We start from the raw sequence: 19,415 nt of genomic DNA, 5'->3' as shown, positions 1-19,415 counted from the left end.
TTCCTACACTCGGTGGAAAGCAGAATTATCCAATCAAAAATACACCAAAAAAAAACGAGCTCAGTGATTGTGTCCGACGGGCAGAGGAGGAGAGCGGTGTCGCTACAGCGCAGCCTGCTGGTCAGGGAGGGGAGGAGGGAGGGAGGGGGAGTCCTGATGACGTTTGCGTTAATTCAGCTTTTCAAACTGCCCTAAAGAGGACATGTGGCCTTCAATTATTAAACCAGAATGATATTTTCCAGGATTTTAGTCCTATGCTACAGTTAAAGGATACACATGCAGAGGTTTTGTCTTTTGTGTTTTAGGGCTAAGTTGCTTTAAATTAGACTATAGAAATATAAAAAAAGCATGTTAGTTTATGATGCCGCTTTTATTTTGAAGCATAACTTTACTGAGAGCTACGGAGACATTAGTACATTAAATAGAAGAATAACAGCGGGGAACCAAAATAATTTACCCTTTTAAATAATCTCTGCAGATGTTGCTTGTGATTCTAGCATTTCCTCTGCTACAGATGTGTAAATCGAGGCTGTGTGACGTTGCAGCTCGTGTTTCTGTGGAGCATCACTATCGTCGCTGTAACGTCTCTGATGACGTCACATGACCCCAAAGAGCCGCCGCGTCCTACTTTTTCTCAGGCGCGGCCAGCTTACGTTTGCGCTGAAGTCTTCTCATTGAGTGTGTATATTTCGCTTAATATTTAGATAACATTGTTGTGGTATCGAGAACTAATTGAAAACAAACAAAATGGTTTTCACCTGTCGAGTGTGTTCACACGCAAACACACAATGAACAGCATCTGCAACGACTACATCAACCCACTGCCGTGGTGACAGTAGCATGATGGAAAGGACTTTACAGCACATATACACTTATGTACAATGAGGCCGGCCTTTCAGCACTTCAAGAGACTTATTTAGAGGGTCATTAGTCCCCGCCATGACCCCCTGGAGTGGGGGGGGGGGGGGGTCTTTCATTACGAACTGGGCTCTATGCATCTGCTATTAACAGGGGAGGAAAAATATACAGGAGGAGAAAGAAGTATGTGCGTGTTTTGTGTAGTCGGGGGGGGGGGTGACACACGTACGGCCTACCTGCCCCCCCCCCCCCTCCCCTCCGACAACTCAAGGCTCTCATTGTGCTTCACCGCCTTAAAACGTCTGGCTCCAGAGGCATTTAAAGGTCTTGATTGATAACCTATTGGCCCAAAAGAGCAGCGAGTAAGAAAAGTTTTCTCCCCCCGCTTATCTCTTTTCTTTTTTTTTTTCCCTCCGCACCGCCGAGACGTCACGTGACGTGAAAACCTCCTCCAGCGCCACACATCTGTGAGACACCCCCCCCCCCCCCCCCCCCGGTCGTCTCTCAACGGGGGGGAGGGAGGGGTGGGGGGGTGCATCGAAAACATTTCAGAGAAATCTTTTTCTATTCAAATGAGCTCCGCTTGCCGGGAAGTTCAAGCCGCTTGAAAGCGGGGGCTTCTGAGAAAACGACTCTTCCCCATTTTGTAAGCAGAACTCGTCAGGTGGTTCCTTTTATTCGCGTCATTCAGCGGCAGCTTCTGTGTCCGTTGTTTTGATCACCACATGGAATGCAATTTATTATTTATATGACTATTTGTTTACATACGTTTCAGTACTTTCAAACTGAATAGAAGAAACCAGCATATTTTTTTTTTTATCAATTTAGATGATGGTTTTCCACATCTCGAGTAGCATTTACTAAAACTGCATATCAAGAACAAATATTAAAAGCCTTCAGGTACAACCACAAGCACAACTATAAAAAAAATGTTGGAACATTTTTTTATTACCTCAAGGCCTCAATTGCAAAAATGTTTGGAGCATCTCAAGGTGAAGATGTGTTAGTGTGAAAGTGTTGAAATTCCTCTTTGGAAGCCTAATATGAACCTGCTGTTTGTGCAGATCTATCCCTGAAGAAAAGTCTCCATTTCACTTTCAAAATTGGGTGTTAAATGCACATCTCAATGCCATCTCAGCCAAGCAAAACACCCCCTTGTCAATTTCATATAAATAACCCACGTCTGTACGTCAAAAAAAAATAAAAGGGAAGGGATATTTTAGAACAATCGCACCTCCAAAGAAAATACATCTCACAATGGGATCCTTGAGGCGCTGCCATGTGGCCCTTTTTAGCCAATTCAACCCCCCCCTCCTCCTCCTGACCCGGACCCGGCCGTGGTTAAAGCACACAGAGCGGCGTTCATTCGCACAGGTGGGGGCGGCCGCACTTTGAGAGACGCATGTACGGGACACACACACACCAATGCATGCACCACACTAGTCAACACTGGTCAAAGCTCGGGCCGCAGCGTTTTTTTAGCTCCCCTTAGGGGGCTGCCCCCCCCCCCCCTCTTTTCAGCCGCAGGTAAACGCCCCGGCCGGTAGGTTAAGAGGGGATAAACCACCGAGTCCCCATCAGACGAGCTCCATCAACAGGCCCTCTATTCATCTCCTGGGGAGGGTGAGGGGTTGTGGGGTTGTGGGAGGGGGGGGGGGGGGGACACTAGGCCCTCTGACGAAGCAGCTCCGGCACCTGGCTGCCGAGGGACGCGAGAAGATCAAGGGGCTCGGTGGCGCCGCACCTGAACAAACCGCTTTGATTAACCGGAGCGAAGCAGAAACTCAGGAGGAGCGAGCAGGAGGCGGGGCCCGAGGAGGAGGAGGAAGAGGAGGAGGAGGAGGAGGAGGAGGAGGAGGAGGAGGAGGAGGAGGAGGAGAGCGGGCAGAGAGACTCGCACAAGTCGATGCCGTGTATTTATACAGGTGCCTCTAATGTCGGAGTGAGGACGGAGACACCTCCGTGAGACAGGGAGGCATCTGTACTACGTCTGGGAATCCTCCAAGTAAAGACTCTGGTTCCTCTGAAGTCAGAGTAGAAGTCAGCTGTGTTTGAGGGGAAACAAATACCTTATTTTGACACCCATCAATTAGCTCTAAATAATTTAAATTGTGTTGGTTTGAATTGTGTGTTATAACGCTTCCATCCCTTAGGAGGAAATCTTACTTAAAACAAACTTGCTTGGACGTGTTATTAAGAAGGAATTAAAAGAAAATGTTGTTGACCTTGTTTTGGAAGCGTATTATTCCCATTTCTTTTGTACATTTTCGTGCCCCTAAACGAAAGCCAGAGCAGGTACGGCATCACAGAGATACTCAGCGATTACGTCACCCATAAACTGTCCACCTGCTAAAAGAACCAGTCCTCTTTGCCACCGTCAAGGGGACATTAGGAGTTTCAAGCATGTCAACAGAAAAGTCCAGTCGGCCACTTTGTGCAATGTCGAGCGGAGCCACGCAGAGCCAAAAGTGGCGCGTGCATCCTTTCCAACCACTGCACACACAGACCGCTCAATAAAGCGGCTTTGGGTCCGGGGGGGGGGGGGGGGGGAGGGGGGCTCGCTGAGTCTATGGATTTTCCAACCTGCGGCGAGAGGCCATAAAGCAGGACGTTCTCCCAGTCCCTCGTGGTCCCGTCGCCGTAAGACATTCCCAGAACCACCAACCCCACTGTGGGGGAGAAAGACCCCCCCCCCCCCGTTTATAACAGCAGAGTGCCTTCATAAACGTGTGATGGCCACAGCCCCTCAGACTAAACACACTTTTTTATGAGGTGCTTCACGAAAACGCCTTTCTACGGCGCTGGTTGTCATATTGATGACATGAAATTCAGACATCGCTCCACTATCTTCATGGAACTAAACTTTTTTTTTTTTTTTTTAAAGGCAGCATTTAAGCAACCGTTACTCTGTTCACGGTGTGCGATTAACATTTGTGTGCTCTGATCCAATCAGGAACTTGGCAGGTATTATTGGATTTTGCTAATTGATTATTTTTGATCAACACATTTGTGGATAAAACTCACTGTCAAAACGCACTGCAGAGACTCAAACAGCCACCGGCTGTAAAGCTCGTGCTACATGGAGAAATAAAAGGAAACTCAATGAAGGAGATGCGTTTTATTTCATTGTGCCGTCTGGGAGGTGATTTCAAAAGAATGACTTTCTCTTAAAAACCACCTGAAATTGGAGCAGATCTATTTTAGAGCAGCAAATTCTCCATCAAAGTAGGAATATATATGTTAAAAATAAGCTTAACCAGAAACTATCGTCATTCACCTATTTGAATGCGTCCGAGCGGGTAAAGGTCGAACGGAAGGTCAGCGACCAGATAAATAAAGTGTGAAATGAGAGGAACTGCTTGAGTCCCCCCCCCCCCCCCACCCCAACCCCGCGTGGACCCGTCCTCCAGAGAACACTAATCCGTCTGCCTGGTTTTCGGTCTCTCCACACACACACACACACACACACACACACACACACACACACACACACACACACACACACACACACACACACACACACACACACACACACACACACACACACACACACACACACACACACACACACACACACACACACACACGTTACTGGCATAAAGTCAGTAAGCTGCGGCACAATTTGTTCTCTTTCTGTTTCTTCTCATAAAAAAAGCAGCGCCCGGGCAGCTTTTCTTATTGCAGGGCAGGAGGCCACGGATCTTATCCCCATCCGTTTGTCTGTGTGTGTGTGTGCGCGCGTGTATTTGTGTGTGTCTGTGTGTGTGTGTGTATGTATTTGTGTCTGTGTGCTTGTGTCCAAAACACTTAGCATTAAAGCCAAAAATATTAAGAGGATTTACTGGATATTTTCACATTAGAGTCACTGTTGAATCTTGCATAAACCCCCATAAAATAACTGCGGTCAGCACTTGTTTGGGAGCACAACGCTGAGGATAAGAGGGGGGGGGGGAGAGGATGGGAGGGGGGGCTTACATCCAAACCTTTGTCGAAGTGACATGACTTGAGGTTAAAAAAAAAAAGAAAGAAAAAGGCGAGATGGCATTTGAGACGTTTCCCTTCTGACTCGCGCCCCCCCGCGTCGTTAATATCACAGAGTACAGTGTGGGAGACAGGAGCACAGGGGCCACGCAGACGACAAGTCAATTTGTTCAGAGCTCGGCACAAAGGTGTCCGGTTGTTGGGCAGAGAGAGAGAGGCCCCTCGCTCTGGGGGGGGGGGGGGACAGGCCGTGATGCATGTGTCTCCGCCTGCACTCCCCCCCCCTGCAGTGGCTCCTCGTTGTTTATCTCTGGCTGGCTCGTAAGAGGGGAACTAATTAAGGGCTGCCTGCAGGTGGCCCATGGAGGCTTTGACAGGTCTGCGAGGACACGAGAAGTATTACGAGGAGGAGGCAGAACCTGGACACACCCAGCGGGGGAGGAGAGGGGGCCACTGCCTCGGGTCACAGGAGACAGACGTTTGCTGATCTGGTTCTGCTAAACAGAGAGAAGGAGCAGTGCGTGGAAGGGCAGAGAGGGAGGAAGGGTGTTTCAGAGGGCAGAGAGCGAGAGATAGGACACAATCATTGCCATCGCCTAAACATGGCCTTCCTCTGTTTGGGGCCTGAGAAGTGGACTTGGAAACAAATGGCGACCTGTTTAGTGCGGGTTTAGGACCAGGAGCCCCGCTGGGGTTTGTTGTAATTTCATTTTACAGCTAAATAGTTTTTTTTCAGAACACTTCCTGTACATCCTCAGAATGTACCAATGAACCCCCGCTCCCCCCCCCCCCCCCTCCCCTGTATAAGGTAGGACCCAAAGACCAAGCCTCAGCTACATGGAGCCAAGCAAACAAACACTGACGGCAGTGTTTACAGCAAAAAGGGAAATAGGATGTTGACGGTTCCTGGAACAAGTGCATGTGTTGTTGTTGTTGTTTCTTTTTCCATTTGAAATAATTCATTAAGGCCAACAAATCACTACACACGCTGCTTTAAAAATAACCAAAAACAATGTACTATTAAAGATGTATCTTCTGTGAGGGGGGGAAAAAAGCATGTGTTTGTGTGTGTGTGTGTGTGTGTGTGTGTTTTGGGTTCAGGGGGGCAAAAGACATGGTTGCGTGCGGATGCTGCCCTGCACCGTTTCCTCTAGAGACGTCACAGCCAGCTGTATTGATGCCGCTCGCCCAAGTAAACAAACACACACACATACACACACACACACACACACACACACGCATTGTGGGAGTAGAGTGCTTCCGTAAAGCCAAACAAACAGTGGATCGTTCTGCCCAGTGCCGGGGAAGGGGGAAAAAAATAATAAAAGTGAGATGCAGAATAAAGGGCTTTTCCAACCAGCAATGAGCTGCACTGAGTAAAGTGCAGCTCGTGTCATTTGTGTGGAGACACTCCAATTCCTGGGTACATAACAAGAGACAACCGATCCGGTGTGTGTGTGTGTTTGCAGATCTCCTCAGGCAGTAAGGAGAGCCTGCAGATATCCAGAGACAGACGCCAAATGGCAGCGCTGTCCTTGGTGGCGTGGCACCATGCAAGAGCAAAAAAACAAAAAAAAAAACAACAGCAAGCCTGCAGTACGGAAACCCGTCCGACGCCAGTTTATACACGATGACGAACCACCCTGAAAATCACACGCCGTGGGCTGCAAACGAGCCGCGCCATCCTCCATTGGCGGAACGAGGGCTCAGAGCATCACTCAGGGGAGCACTCAAGGCCGCGCGCAGTGTCTCTCTGGCGGCAATCGAGCGCGTAAGGACGCGTGACCCTCTCGCCTCGCATTCAGCTCCTCAAATCCTTTTCCGAAAACATTTCGTTGAGATGTTAGCGTGACATCTGTCCAAACACTCCCTGTCAATCATTTTCATGGTTTACAATGACGTTGCGGAGGCCAGCGGTGGATTGTATTAAGACCAACAATTAATGAGAAGAATGAAGTTCACCTTTATGTGCAACCTCTTAAGCTAAATAGAATTTTTTTATTTCAAGGCAGTTGCAATGATGCGTCATCACAAGATGGAAAAAAATGTCTATTCTTTTTCATGAAAAGTTGACTTGAGGTGCAACTGACCCGGGGGTGGCCAACGTCACGGCTACCCGCCCTGTGGTCACATGGGTCGTTAGTTAGTAACGGTAACGCACGGGTGTATGAAGAGAACTGGATACACCGCCCCATTTGTGTCCCATGAAAGATGCTCAGTGGGACGTGAAGCAAAAACAGGTTGATTTCAGAGTAAAAGTCCTCCGTCCGGCCTCGTGTACGCAGGAAGTGGAAGATGTGCATTCAAGTAACAGAAACATTTCAATAATAATAATAGTGTTCATACCGCTGCGTTTTTATGCCATCAGAAGCAAAAAGCATTCTTGTGTCCCAATGGCATCAGGTGGCGGACGTGAAAATGAATAATTTCCACAGTTTGACATGAAATTGGTTTTAAAGCCAACGCTGCTCTGGCGGATGGCTCGACTTTCCCCCCCAAAGACGCGCTCATTTCCTCGACTCAACCAAGTGTGTTTGTTGCCGACATCCAACTCCCTGCCGAGACAGAATGTGTCTTCGTTTCCTTTGAAAAGACACGGATCATAGTTTCATATTGAGCCCCAAAAACATGCAGGTAAAACGCTGCCAATGACAACATGATTTAGAAACACGAGGTGCATTTCACTTTTGGTTTTGAACACACACATTTATTATTAATTTAAGTATTTTCACAGCGTGTGCCCCCGATAAAAGGATTTCCAAACCGCTTCCCGAAACGGGCTGAACATTAATGGACAAAGTGGACTCTTTAGCACGGGGCACCAGGGCTCAATTACCTTTGTTGACACAAGGATGGCCGCTTGCAATCTTGGACACTAACAGTGTAATTATTTGTGATTACAAAAGTTTGGTTGTGGTAAGTCGTTTCCGAGCGGGGCAGCGGAAAAATAGCTTTCCATAGAAAGAAAAAAAAAAAGAGAAACTCAACCCATTCAAATAAAATATATAAATACATTTCTCTTCTTTTTTTTTTTCAAATCACATTTTCCAGGAGTGGCGCACGTATCAAATTCTAAATGATTATTACGAGTTGGGGCAGTGAGAGTCATGGCACGTTACATTATTCACGGTCTCCCTCTGACCTGCAGACAGGATCAGGGTGGAGAGAAGAACGGGGAAAAGTGGAACAAGAGAGAGAGGAGAAAAGAACAAAACTGCTGGAATTGGGGGGGGGGGGGGGGCTTTGTGGAGAAAGAGTCCTGGACCAGGGCCACCAAGGCCTGCAGCACTCTGCGCTGACGTGTAGACGATCGTATGTGAGCAAATCATCGGCCCTTGAATAATGTCAACCCTTAAACTGCAAATTCAGCAGGTCGAGGTTCTCCCCCCCCCCCACCCACACCCCTCCCCTACATGGTGACAACTCCTTCCTGCCATGTTCCTTAAGCTTTTTTTTTTGTCTTCAAGAGGGCACAAAGAGGAGAATGTGGGATGAAGAGGCCATCGGGCCACAGGTGGAGGTGAGTGGAGCAGAGGAGGGCCAAAGGAACATCGTCCATTCACACACACACACACACACACACAGAATAAGCACCACAAATAACAAAAATAGACGTTTCCACATGTGTTGTAAGAGCAGTACTACAGTACGGCTCTGTACGATATATCGTGTAGATGGAGAGACACCAACAGGACATGAATGACAGTGTTGAGGCCAACTCTCAAAATAAAGATGATTCAATAACATATAGGGAAGTTCATATAACATACAAAGCACACAAGCTGCATGGAGCCGTTATCCATTAATAATGAAAAGGATCAAACCACTTACACACTAACAGTCAGCCTTATGCAGCAAACATTCATTCCAAAAGCCCATAATCTACTGGATGCTTGTTGCCCTTTGGGACGTGGTATTACCTGCCTAATAAGTCTCAAATCTTCATCATGCAACAATGCTACATAACTGTGTCCCAGTGGGAGAGGCACTCGAGCAGGGATTAGGCCAAACAACAGCGTCGACATGTAGTCTATCGATAATGTAAACCCGTGGAAGCCCGATGTTGGGGCAACTTATGTCGATGCTGGTGAAAGAAAAGCAGGAGGCACGTAGAGAAATAAAAAGCAGTCATTAACTCGTAACTGGCACGGGACGCCAAAACAGGAAGCATAGAAAAACTCTAATTACGTAAGAATTACACTTTGGTTCCGATTAATGAAAGTGGCTTGAATGAGCCGGAGGAAGCAAAACAACGCATTCACTATTCACACAGCAAAACAACAGAAGCCAATTCTCCATCCCGCCAAGGGCATGTGGTGACAAGCCATCCGATACCTTAACATGTCCCGCGACCTATTGAGAGGGATTTCTTTGACGTTTCCCTCGAGACAAAAAAAAAAAAAAAGGGGGATAATCCCCTTTATAACTGTGTGTACCTGATACGGCCCCCGGGGGAGGGGGGCCCTTCGAGAGTCTCTTTAACCCTCAAGAGAGTTCAACAAAACAACTTCATTTAGAGAGCAGCTAGAGGGGCTCTCCGCTCTGACAAAAGGCCTTTAGGTACAATCCACAAGTAGGGAAATCTGTATTACATGAATCAAAGAAGGGAGGTCAGCGCGGGGTGATGGATCGGAGGGGGGGGGTATTCTGGGCGACTTACTTGGCCGTCACCACTGGAAGGGGAATGTTCTCGGTCATGTAGTCCAGCTCGTCTGTGATGCTGTTGGCCCGGGAGATGTTGACGGAGGTGCTGTCATCGAGAGCCCGCCTCACTGCGACATCAACACAACACATGATGAGGGTTTTCCTTTCGGGTCGGCACGATGCGTTAACTCAAACACAAACCATCGAGTTAATATTAATGTTGAAAGTCGCAAATTTAGAAACAAAAAGGCAACGTGGGCTGAGCAGTGCAAATGTATCAGTGACAGAAACTTAAAAGTAGAAATAGGGAGAGAGAGAGAGAGAGAGAGAGAGAGAGAGAGAGAGAGAGAAAGATACCTGGGGAACCAGGGCAGCTCAGAGTGAAAGACGACCAAGAATGTTCAGGCCGGCCTGATCTCGTGCAAAAAAATAGTTAAAAGACAAGAGAAGAGGAGAGAAAAACAAAAGAAGAAGAAATCAGTTTCCTTGTTTCACCGCTTGGTGTACAAACGCAAAGCTTCATCAACAGTTTGCCCGAGGAAACAGAAACCGCTCCGACTCAACAGGGCCGCAAGGAGCAACATGTGTAGCAAGGTCCTGAATGTGCATGAATGACCAGTCCAATTCAAGTGGACTCCATTCAGCCTCTTATTTATATTCCATCATGGGGTTTGTTAAAACATTATCCAATCAGGAAGCAGAAAAAGGTGATGAGAGAGAGAGGGGGGGGGGAGGGGGGAGACCAAAAGCCAACCAAGAGCCACCTTCAGCCTCCACCTCGGCTCGCTGGAGGGGACGTGACCCGCCTTATCGGCCGCACCGACAGGATACGGCTTTATTAACAATACGTCGGTTTTTATCTGGCCCATCGGTGCAAAACGTGTTTGGCTTGGAGAGGATGAGCCAAGGGCAGGAGGGAGAGAAATGCAGAGGAAACAAAAGGTATAGAAGTACAGCGAGAGGGAGGGGGGGGGAGGGGGAGGGGGAGGGGGGGGTCTCACAGACAGGCATGTGGAGCGGGGGCCAGGACCCCGACTAAATCCAACAATGACCAGTTTATTTCTGACTACTGAAGCTGCACAACGGCAGCTTCCCTCCCTCCGTCCCTCACTCTTTGGTGTCCTAGTCCGGGGGGGGGGGGAGGGGGGCGGCGGTCCGTCCCGAGCCAGGCCGTCCCCCCCCCCCGTTCCTCACCCGCGGTGTCGGCAGGGCAGCCGGTGAAAGAAAACCCGGCCAGGTCAGCCCGAGGACCAGCCTCTGAGTCCCCCTGCTTGGCTCTGCTTTGGTCCGGTTGGGGGGGGACAAAAAAAGCCCACCAGCCAGCCAGCCAGTCTAATTAAAATACTGTCTGGGCCACGTTAAAAAGGCCGGCTCGCTAATGATTAACACAGAGGACTTTATAAAAAAAAAAAAAGGAGTGAAAAATGTTGCTTAACCATTGACCAGGGCTGGATTTTAGACAGTGCAGTGCTCGTAAACACACCATATTCTCCTTTATACTCCACTCTTCACTTTATAGGTGTAGACGGTATATAAAAGAGTTCCAAGTCCGCCTTCCTTGGAACAGCTCGTGCCTTCACACACACACACACACACAATAGATTAGGAAATGGAAACTTGAGGGAGCTACCGTGAGACCAGAAGGTTCTAAATGAGGTGTTTGACATCATCTATGGAACAAAATGTCATAACCCGTAATCCTTGGAAATCCTCATAAGTGCGCCTCAGTTGTCGTGGGACCGACTCACCTGTTTGTGTAAACATTTCGGGGACACCTGCAAAGAAGAAGGCAGAAGGGATGTTAATATGAGAATGCAACACGGCCGTGGCCCACCGCAATGACCGCCTCCTTCCACCTAGTGTGACTAGAACTCGGTTTGGTCTTGATTCCACATCCTTTGCTTTTAGGCCGAGGCGTATATATATATATATATATATATATATACGCCTCGGCCTAAAGCCTGCACCAAAAGACAGAAGAGAACAAGAAAAGACTGCAGGACTGACGGCTTCTGTTCAGAAGCTGCACAGCGAGGAGCGGCGAGGAGGCGGCGCAGACAGCGGTTTGGACTCAAACGAGTGTGTGTGTCGACTGCATCGGATGCACTTGTGGTCGAGTCACGGGGGGGAGGGGGGGGGGAGTGCGGGTTCAATTTTATTCCAACGCACAGCAGCAGTGGTCGTTGCAGACACACCTGCAGTCCACAGAGGGAACTTTTCTAAGCTTAAAAAAAACAAAAGAGCAGTACGAGGGAAGTACGTCCTTTTTTCTAGATTTTCTTTAATGTGGTTTTGCGATGCCGAACTTCATTGTCATGCAAAACAGCAAAATCTCAAAGAACCAGCTATTTAGGGAAAGTACCTGGTAAAGCCAAATAACAATTCTTTGAAACAGTGATGACTTGTTCATTTAATGACTACGGAGGGCAAAACAGTATTTCCAATGATTAGAACATGCGGGCTGCATGTTAATAGCTTTTTTTTTGTTGCTGGTATATATGAGAACAAATAGAGGATTACATGTACAAACCAAGTGGTGAACTGAAGACATGTGTTTTTCCATCATTATCTTAAATCCACCCAATTAAGCCGGAAACTCAACAACATTTCCCCTCATCAGGGGTCTCTCTCCTCCGGTGATGTCTGCCTTTGAGTCAGGGTTATGTCACTGCAGATCCGTTTATGATGGCAAACAAATAATAAAGTTATTACTTAGCACCTATTAACCTAGAGTCTGGGTTAATTCATTCGGCGGCGATGGCTTTTAAGACCTCAACCAACCAGCCATCCATCAAATGCTGTGTGTATCAGGCCCGGTTTGAGTGTACGTGGCCGGCAAAGGGGACACGAGAGGCAGTAAAGAGCTTCCATGTGGCCTGCTGAAGACACCTGGCACCCATCTCGGGTCCAAGGGGCTTAGGACAGGGCCTCTTTTTACTGTGTGAAAATGCGAAAGCAGCTCATAACGACTCATCCCACGTTGTGTTAAGGTCTCCGAACAGCAAACCTTTGCAAAAAAAGATTGTCTCTAAAACAAAATATAAAGCTGGTGTCTTGCTATAATTACTTTGTACCTCAAGGGCAACATTGAGGTCTAATGATGTCAACAAAATGTCTGAGTTCAAACGTATACACAGAAGACATCACTGCCAGATTTGCTCACGTATCTATCACGTTTTACCAATATATTTAGGTTTTAAGATTCATCCAAAGTGAAGTCAGTTTAATGAAGCCGCAGCAGAACAAGGCTCAGTGCATTGATGTGACTAATGGAATTAGTGGATCTCAGACTGCATGATGACTTTGTGACTGGTCCCCTTGATGTACACTTAATATTAGTTTCGGGCCCTCTGCATTTCTAAAAACATCAAAAGTTAATTACCTTCATCCGCGCCTCTTGGCTTTTTCAGTAAAAAAGAGGCGTCCTTCTTCTCCTCGGAGTCATCGATGCGATCGAGGGTGATCTGGGGGATGGACACGGCCCTTTCCGAGGCTTCGCCCATTGAGCCGCTACCTCTGGGCTTCAACCTCCTCTTGGTCCCCCTTTTCTGGCAGACAGGAGGACACAAACACCCAGTTAATAAGCAGGACAGGTGTGTGTGTGTGTGTGTGACCCTCAGATACAGTATTGGACTCAAAAGGAATAAAGTAATACAAGTAGTCCTTATACAAGATGATGTCATGGTTAAAGGAGGAGCCGCGGACCCTTTACCTCTGATAATTAGTATAGTTGTTAGCGTTCTACCTTTATAGAATACACAGGTGACATTCTTATATATATATATATATATGTATATTACGAGAAGGAATTGAGATGGTTCTTCCTGCTTCCAGTTGACGTGGACTCTAATAAGTCCATAAGACTCTAATAAATCATAGCTGGATATTATTTGCGGTGCTCTTGAATACGTTTTCAGGGAAACTTATTTTCTGAACCCTCGAACTCATCCAGCCATTTGTTGTTCCTTGAAAAAAAAAAAAAAAAACATGCTCGGCCAAAGGAGTTTGACGTACGAAATCACATTTTTTTGGTGCCTGCACTCTCGTGAAATCCGCAATCCGAAATAAGGTCTTAGTTTCTACAGGGCGCGTGAGTCAGCGGGTTTCTGCAAACTAAAACGGGACATAAATAGCCCTTCAGTCCAATCTTTAGACCCTCTGACCCACCAATAACGTCACGGACGCCGGCGCGGCCTTCACGGAAAGTCCATTATTCGCACCAGACTTTGGCGAAGACGAGTGGTCAGCCGTTCAATCCGAAAGCCCCGATTCGAATGACTCATTAGCGGAGAGAGTGAGAGAGGGATTTTTGGGGGGGAGGGGGGGGGGGGGGGGTGGTAAGACCGAAAGAGGAAAAAAAAAACGAGAGGAAGCTGAACAGCCACTCAGATATAAAAAGTGGGAACTAGACGAGGCACCGAAGGGGGCGCAGGAAGAGAAACTCTCTCTCAAACAGAGAGGAGCCTGGAGAGGAATCTCGAGCGACAGAGAAAGGGTCGAGAGGTAGAGTCACAGAAAAAGTCACATGCTGAAACCAGAAAAGAGCGGAAGCAGCCTTCATTCCTCCCCCCCCCCCAGACGCATATGTGGGTTCAATGCTACACAAAGATAGTTTTTTTTGTTGTTGTTCTACTAGACAAAAGGTTTACTCCCCTGAGAAAAGGCAGCGGTGACATCACCCCGACTGACTGAGTCTTTGTCCGCCGGAGACAAAGGCCTCGAGTCATCCTGGTGCAGTCAGGCCTCGGGAGGGCTGGTGCGTTTGGGAGTCCTCCTGCGCGTGTGCGTGTGTGCGTGTGTGTGTGTGTGTGTGAACCTAACTTGCCCTTTCATGCCGCACGGCCTCGGCACCACGCGGCTAGCGTTGTTGCGATAGGTGAGCGGCACAAGGGGATGTGCAAATGAGCGTCACATAAACCATCCCTACGTGAGAAATACCACGTATGTCAAAGTGATCTAAAACCAGAAAATGAGCAAATACATATTATATATATGATTTGGGTTGGTGCCCCCCCCCCCCCTCCCACCTCACCTTACATAGCCATGCCAGTGCTTAGGGGGGCTACACAGTCCTCGGCTATCGACACTTTGTATTTAAGGACATAAGAGTGGTTTCGAAAGGCTCGTCCTGTTGAGGGAAGTGAATCAATCACCAAAGAAACGTGCTGATTGGTCATAATCACCGATATGTTGAGTATCCTGACGTGCGGGATGAGGGTGTCCGGTTCCACTGTGGGGACGCTCTCCGGAGTCAGAACATACATTTTCCACGTGGAAGAACCGCTGTCGGGTTTCTCTGCTGCGTAGCACCTCCAAAGCGTCTGAGAAGGACAGAATGGGTCTCTGGCAATTTGTCAATGCTCTTCTACTCCCTTAATTTAATGTTTTAACCAACCGTTGGGTAGTAAGCCAGTGATAATGCTTATATTTACCGTTTATTTGTTGTGTCTGACACAAATTTCAGATTGTAAAATATATATTTTTTCCATAATATCTCTATATAAAGAGTCTTTTTTTTTACAAATACACTTTGGAGAGAGCTCTTGGAAATTTCTAGTTAGTTTTTAATTTGCAACTTCTTCAAAGTGCTATCGCACAACCTGTGCGTGTACCTTTTTGATGTATACCGTGTGCACTACTTCTCTTTGAAAAACCAGAACGGCATGAATGTACCTGGATGAGGCAAGCTGCAGCAGGGATCTGTCTGTTGAAGTGCTTCTGTCTTTGCTTCTGTTGGACTTTCAGGGCAAACCCCGAGCCCAGGATACCCTGATTGGACATAATTAGGTCGTTAGATATTGTGCCGTTGAAGTCGGCAACATTTAGAATGAGAAGAAAGACCCAGAATCTCACAAAAACAAATTTGAATAAATAAAATAAAATGCAAAGAGCAATACGGCCATGTCAAACAAAGCGTATGATCATGACTAAACGGAACGGCACATTTGAATGCATCTTTGGCAACAGGTTGAGAACTTTGTGTGGTTCAGATGAAGTAATATTTACGGCAGGCAGAGCGAAGAAGGAGATGGCGAAGACGCTGAAGCAGGAGGCAATGGCCTTGCCTATCCACGTTTGGGGGATTTTGTCTCCGTAGCCGATGGTGGTGACGGTCACCTAAAGACAGAGTCAGTGGATGAAGGTCCTCTTCAATCTTTTTAGATGATCATTAGCAGATTGTAGAAAAAAAAAACTAACAGATGAAGACATTTGGGGCTGGTGTGAAATTAGCTGAATGAAATGCACGCCATCTCACGCTCAGGCCTGAAACCAGAAGCGTTATCCTTTCCGTAACCATCAATGTAGAGGTGTGAGAAACCAACCTTTTATTCAAATTTGTCACAAACTGCTGACATCATGAAAATGTCGGCGACTGTAGACGATAAAGAGAAAAGCTCATCGTTCCACGACCGTCACCCGAAGGCCGTGGCGTTTGAGGCTCTTACTGCTCAAAAGGAAATAAGTGAGTGTCGGAATTTGCCGGGAAGAGGGGGGGGGAACACACACAAATACCTCCTTCATTTGCATGTACACCCACTCCCGAAAAGCCGAGCCAATTCTGACACATTCAGACCTCACTTGGCCTAGCGGGGGCGTCACAAAGCGCCCGATGTAAGGTGAGATACTTAAAAGGTCTTTGGGAGGAAAAAAAGAAAGGAAAAAAAAAAGAAGGCGCAAGGGCGGGAAGGGCGACTCTGTGTATGTTGGAGTTGGGTGGATTGGCGGGGGCGGGGGGGGACTTAATCCCTCGTCCACAAATCCGATGACTAAACAATGTCCCCCCTGACCATCGGAGCGGAATGGTCTACTCAAGAGACACCCCTCTCATTCAGGACGTGGGGTGAGTGGCGAAAGCCTCCTTGTGTCTGCACAAAGGTCGTAGACCTCGTCTTTGAGCAGGTCTACGAATGCATGCGTTTGCACTTCAGCATCGCAACGACAAGTTCTGTCGAAAGCGAGGCGGCTCGTCACATCACGTTATCCAACCCCATTGGCAAAAGGAGGGAGGGAGGGATGTGAATCATGGCATTGGGTTGTCCTCCAGCTGTGCACCTGCACCTGCACACCCCAAAGTGGAAATCATGCCAAGAGAAGGAGCACAGACTGGGGGGAGCTTGGAATTCTCCAATCAACATAATCTCATGTCACACACACACACACACACACACACACACACACTGAACAGTACAAAGTGCAGATCCCCAATGGCATTTCTTTTCTAGATGTTGTGAACAGAGCAACACAAACAACAGATTTTCCCCCAACTTCCCATAGAGCGGTGAGGAGCTCGGTGACCCCTCGAAGCCTCGCTGTATAAAAAAAGGTAGTAATCTCGCAATTAAAGTTTTAATTAAAAGGGAACCGACACTTTGTATTGGAGCTCTGAAAGTTCTTTGAGCCAAAGAGCCCGGAGGTGAATTGCTTTATTAGCGTCTCTTTGTGGCTCGCTGATCCCCTGCACAAGGCTGCCATAGGTTTCTCATTACTCTGCGCGTTCAATTCAAATGTTTAATTAACCACTGTGTGAAACCCGAGCCCTCCACACAGAGGGGACGAGGCAACGCCAGCTCCACTGCGCAGAGTGCCGCTGCGTTGCGTGCACATGCTGCACAAAGACCCAAATGAGGAAAATAAAAACACGAGGACATTAATGATTGGACCAGCCAGGGTGGCCAGCAATCTCCACCATCTTTACATCTCCACTTGAGATTCCCCATTGTGCAGATTTTTCTTTTTTTTGTTGTTGCATTATTCTAGAGAAAAGAATATTTTAAACACGCAAGGTGGCCTTTAAAGTGTGGAGTGCGCATTCATTCGATTTTTCATCGCTGAGCTGCCTCCTCACCACACCCCACCACAGGGCATCGGCGTAGCTGGAGAAGCCCGTCTTGCCCTCTTCGTCCACCGCGTCCTTCTCCGCCAGGTAGACAAAGTAGGAGGAAAAGATGAGGCCCAGGAATCCGATGTACAGGGTGGTGATCAGCTCCTGGAACAGAAACCCCAAGAGGTGGGTGGTATGAAGGAATGCTCTACTGCTCTATATAGAGAGCCAGGCTGGGGACTGCTGCTTGGGTCTAATCCTTTAAAACCCCTTCATTGACACTGCCAAAGGCAAACATTTCCATATTTCCACCAAACAGAGCACAACACTTGTTGCATGAAATCTTCATTGATCAGTCACGTGCTTCTTCTGCATCAAAGAGAAACGAGTGGTCGGTTTGCATGTAATTCTGACAGCATATTAACCATGATCAGAAGGTGGAGGTCGAAGAAACTAAGGCGATGCGACAGGAGAAATGAGCTACGTTGGTCCTCTCTTGGTCCTCTTCTGAACAGAGTTTTAGCATTAGCCTGAATACATTCAACCTACCTGTCGATGAATGAAGACAACAGATCCCAGGAGCCTCCATGTTCCTCCCTGTCGATCCACATGCAGCATGCGCAGGATTTGGAGGAAGCGGATGCCCCTGCAACACATCGTCTCGTCATCTCCTCATCCATCTTACGGGCTACGCGTGGAAACATTAGGTGAAATACAGAGCTAAAGAGTCCCTCTACCTGATGGCGGACGTGGCAAACACTTGGCCATTGGAGCCTACGCCAAGCACAATGATCGAGGCAATGACCACAATCAGATCTGTGAGGAAAAAATACAAAGGCGGGAACAAAAAATAAATAAAAAATCAGTTCCAGGGACACGTTGCACAAGTTGTTGATCTACATGAAAATGACATGACATCCGTTGTGTTAAATGGGAGCAAAGGGAGATTTTTCCAGGTGCACCTATGATGGATATGGGCTTCCTGATAAAGCACAGGCGTCCCCTGATGCCGGCGTATTTGCTGCGACAGCCTGCCGACCACAGCCGGACCACGTACTCCGTGCCAAAGAACAGCACCAGCACAATCTCCTGTGGAGCACAATGCAGAAAACACAGAGCAAAGGTTACATTGATCCATCCATCGGTGCAGCAGCAGCAACGATCATGCACTACGAGTGGATGGGGGAGCAGATGAGGGCATTGACGAAGCAGCGCGCTGTGCATTGTGTGCACTAATCTTAAAGCACGGCATCACAATCGACCAACCCGGGGTCTACGGTATGGTATCGAGAAGCGCACGCTGCCGGTGGTCTAGTAAATTCTGAGACCACCCGACCGTGTGGGAGGAAAAAGAAGAAGAAAAAAAGAAAAAATCGGAGGTGGATAAGACCGCTGATGACAGCTCACATTGAGAGAGGGTCAATAGAGGAGTGATTGAAGCCTGCTGCCTCACAGATAAGAAGGCAAAACAATTACGATGCATTGCTCGGGGCGATAAGATCTCGTTACAATTGGAAATATTTCTGCAACACTGCAGAGTAACACGGTTATTTGGATCCCTGCTAGGATTTAAAATTATATAATGATAGCCATCCGCAGATCAGTTGAGGTTGGTGCTTTCGAATGGCTGTCCGATATGTACCGTGGTGCATTTATTTTTCTATTATGGGCACCGTGTGACTTAATAACGCCCGTCCGACAGAGATCAGGCCACCGTGCGCGCACAATATTTAGTCACCATACTGTTAAAAACCAGAGGCCGCGTGGGTGGTCACTGGCTGCTCCCTGAACACACCACCCCGTGCATGAAACTTAATAACATGAGCCCTGCTGCAATAACACAGCACCACAGGGCCCACCCCCCCCCCCCTCCTCCCCCACTTCAACAATGACCTGTCAATCACGGCAGAAGCTATTTGGGCCGGCGAAAAGTCTCAGCAGAAAGAGAGCACACGCTGGCGGGCCGGTTTAGCTGCACTTTTGCAACAGTGCACTGAAAAACGACTTGTTTTTTAAATACCAATCAAAAGGCTCCATCAAGGTTACCGTGGCGATGGGGTAACCAGACGGACAGGCTCTTTCTGCTGCTCTGAGAATTTTCCAGTTTAAT

General features: G+C 47.8%; 1 protein-coding gene across 1 annotated transcript in view; it reads right to left on the bottom strand.

Moving 5' to 3' along the window:
- Positions 1 to 19,415, bottom strand: part of kcnq1.2 (potassium voltage-gated channel, KQT-like subfamily, member 1.2) — a 104,504-nt gene that overhangs the window by 75,995 nt on the left and 9,094 nt on the right. Inside the window, exons 3-12 of the mRNA XM_062562997.1 lie at positions 18,268 to 18,394; positions 18,043 to 18,121; positions 17,855 to 17,951; positions 17,330 to 17,470; positions 15,490 to 15,600; positions 15,157 to 15,252; positions 14,667 to 14,804; positions 12,886 to 13,031; positions 9,841 to 9,899; positions 9,500 to 9,611 (exon numbers count right to left, since the gene is read on the bottom strand). Coding sequence (XP_062418981.1) covers positions 9,500 to 9,611; positions 9,841 to 9,899; positions 12,886 to 13,031; positions 14,667 to 14,804; positions 15,157 to 15,252; positions 15,490 to 15,600; positions 17,330 to 17,470; positions 17,855 to 17,951; positions 18,043 to 18,121; positions 18,268 to 18,394 — 1,106 coding nt within the window. The remainder of the gene's footprint in view (positions 1 to 9,499; positions 9,612 to 9,840; positions 9,900 to 12,885; positions 13,032 to 14,666; positions 14,805 to 15,156; positions 15,253 to 15,489; positions 15,601 to 17,329; positions 17,471 to 17,854; positions 17,952 to 18,042; positions 18,122 to 18,267; positions 18,395 to 19,415) is intronic.

The sequence above is a fragment of the Pungitius pungitius genome, chromosome 6, assembly GCF_949316345.1.
Source record: "Pungitius pungitius chromosome 6, fPunPun2.1, whole genome shotgun sequence".
NCBI classification, from domain to species: Eukaryota; Metazoa; Chordata; class Actinopteri; order Perciformes; family Gasterosteidae; genus Pungitius; species Pungitius pungitius.
This window is presented reverse-complemented; position numbering and strand designations above follow the sequence as displayed.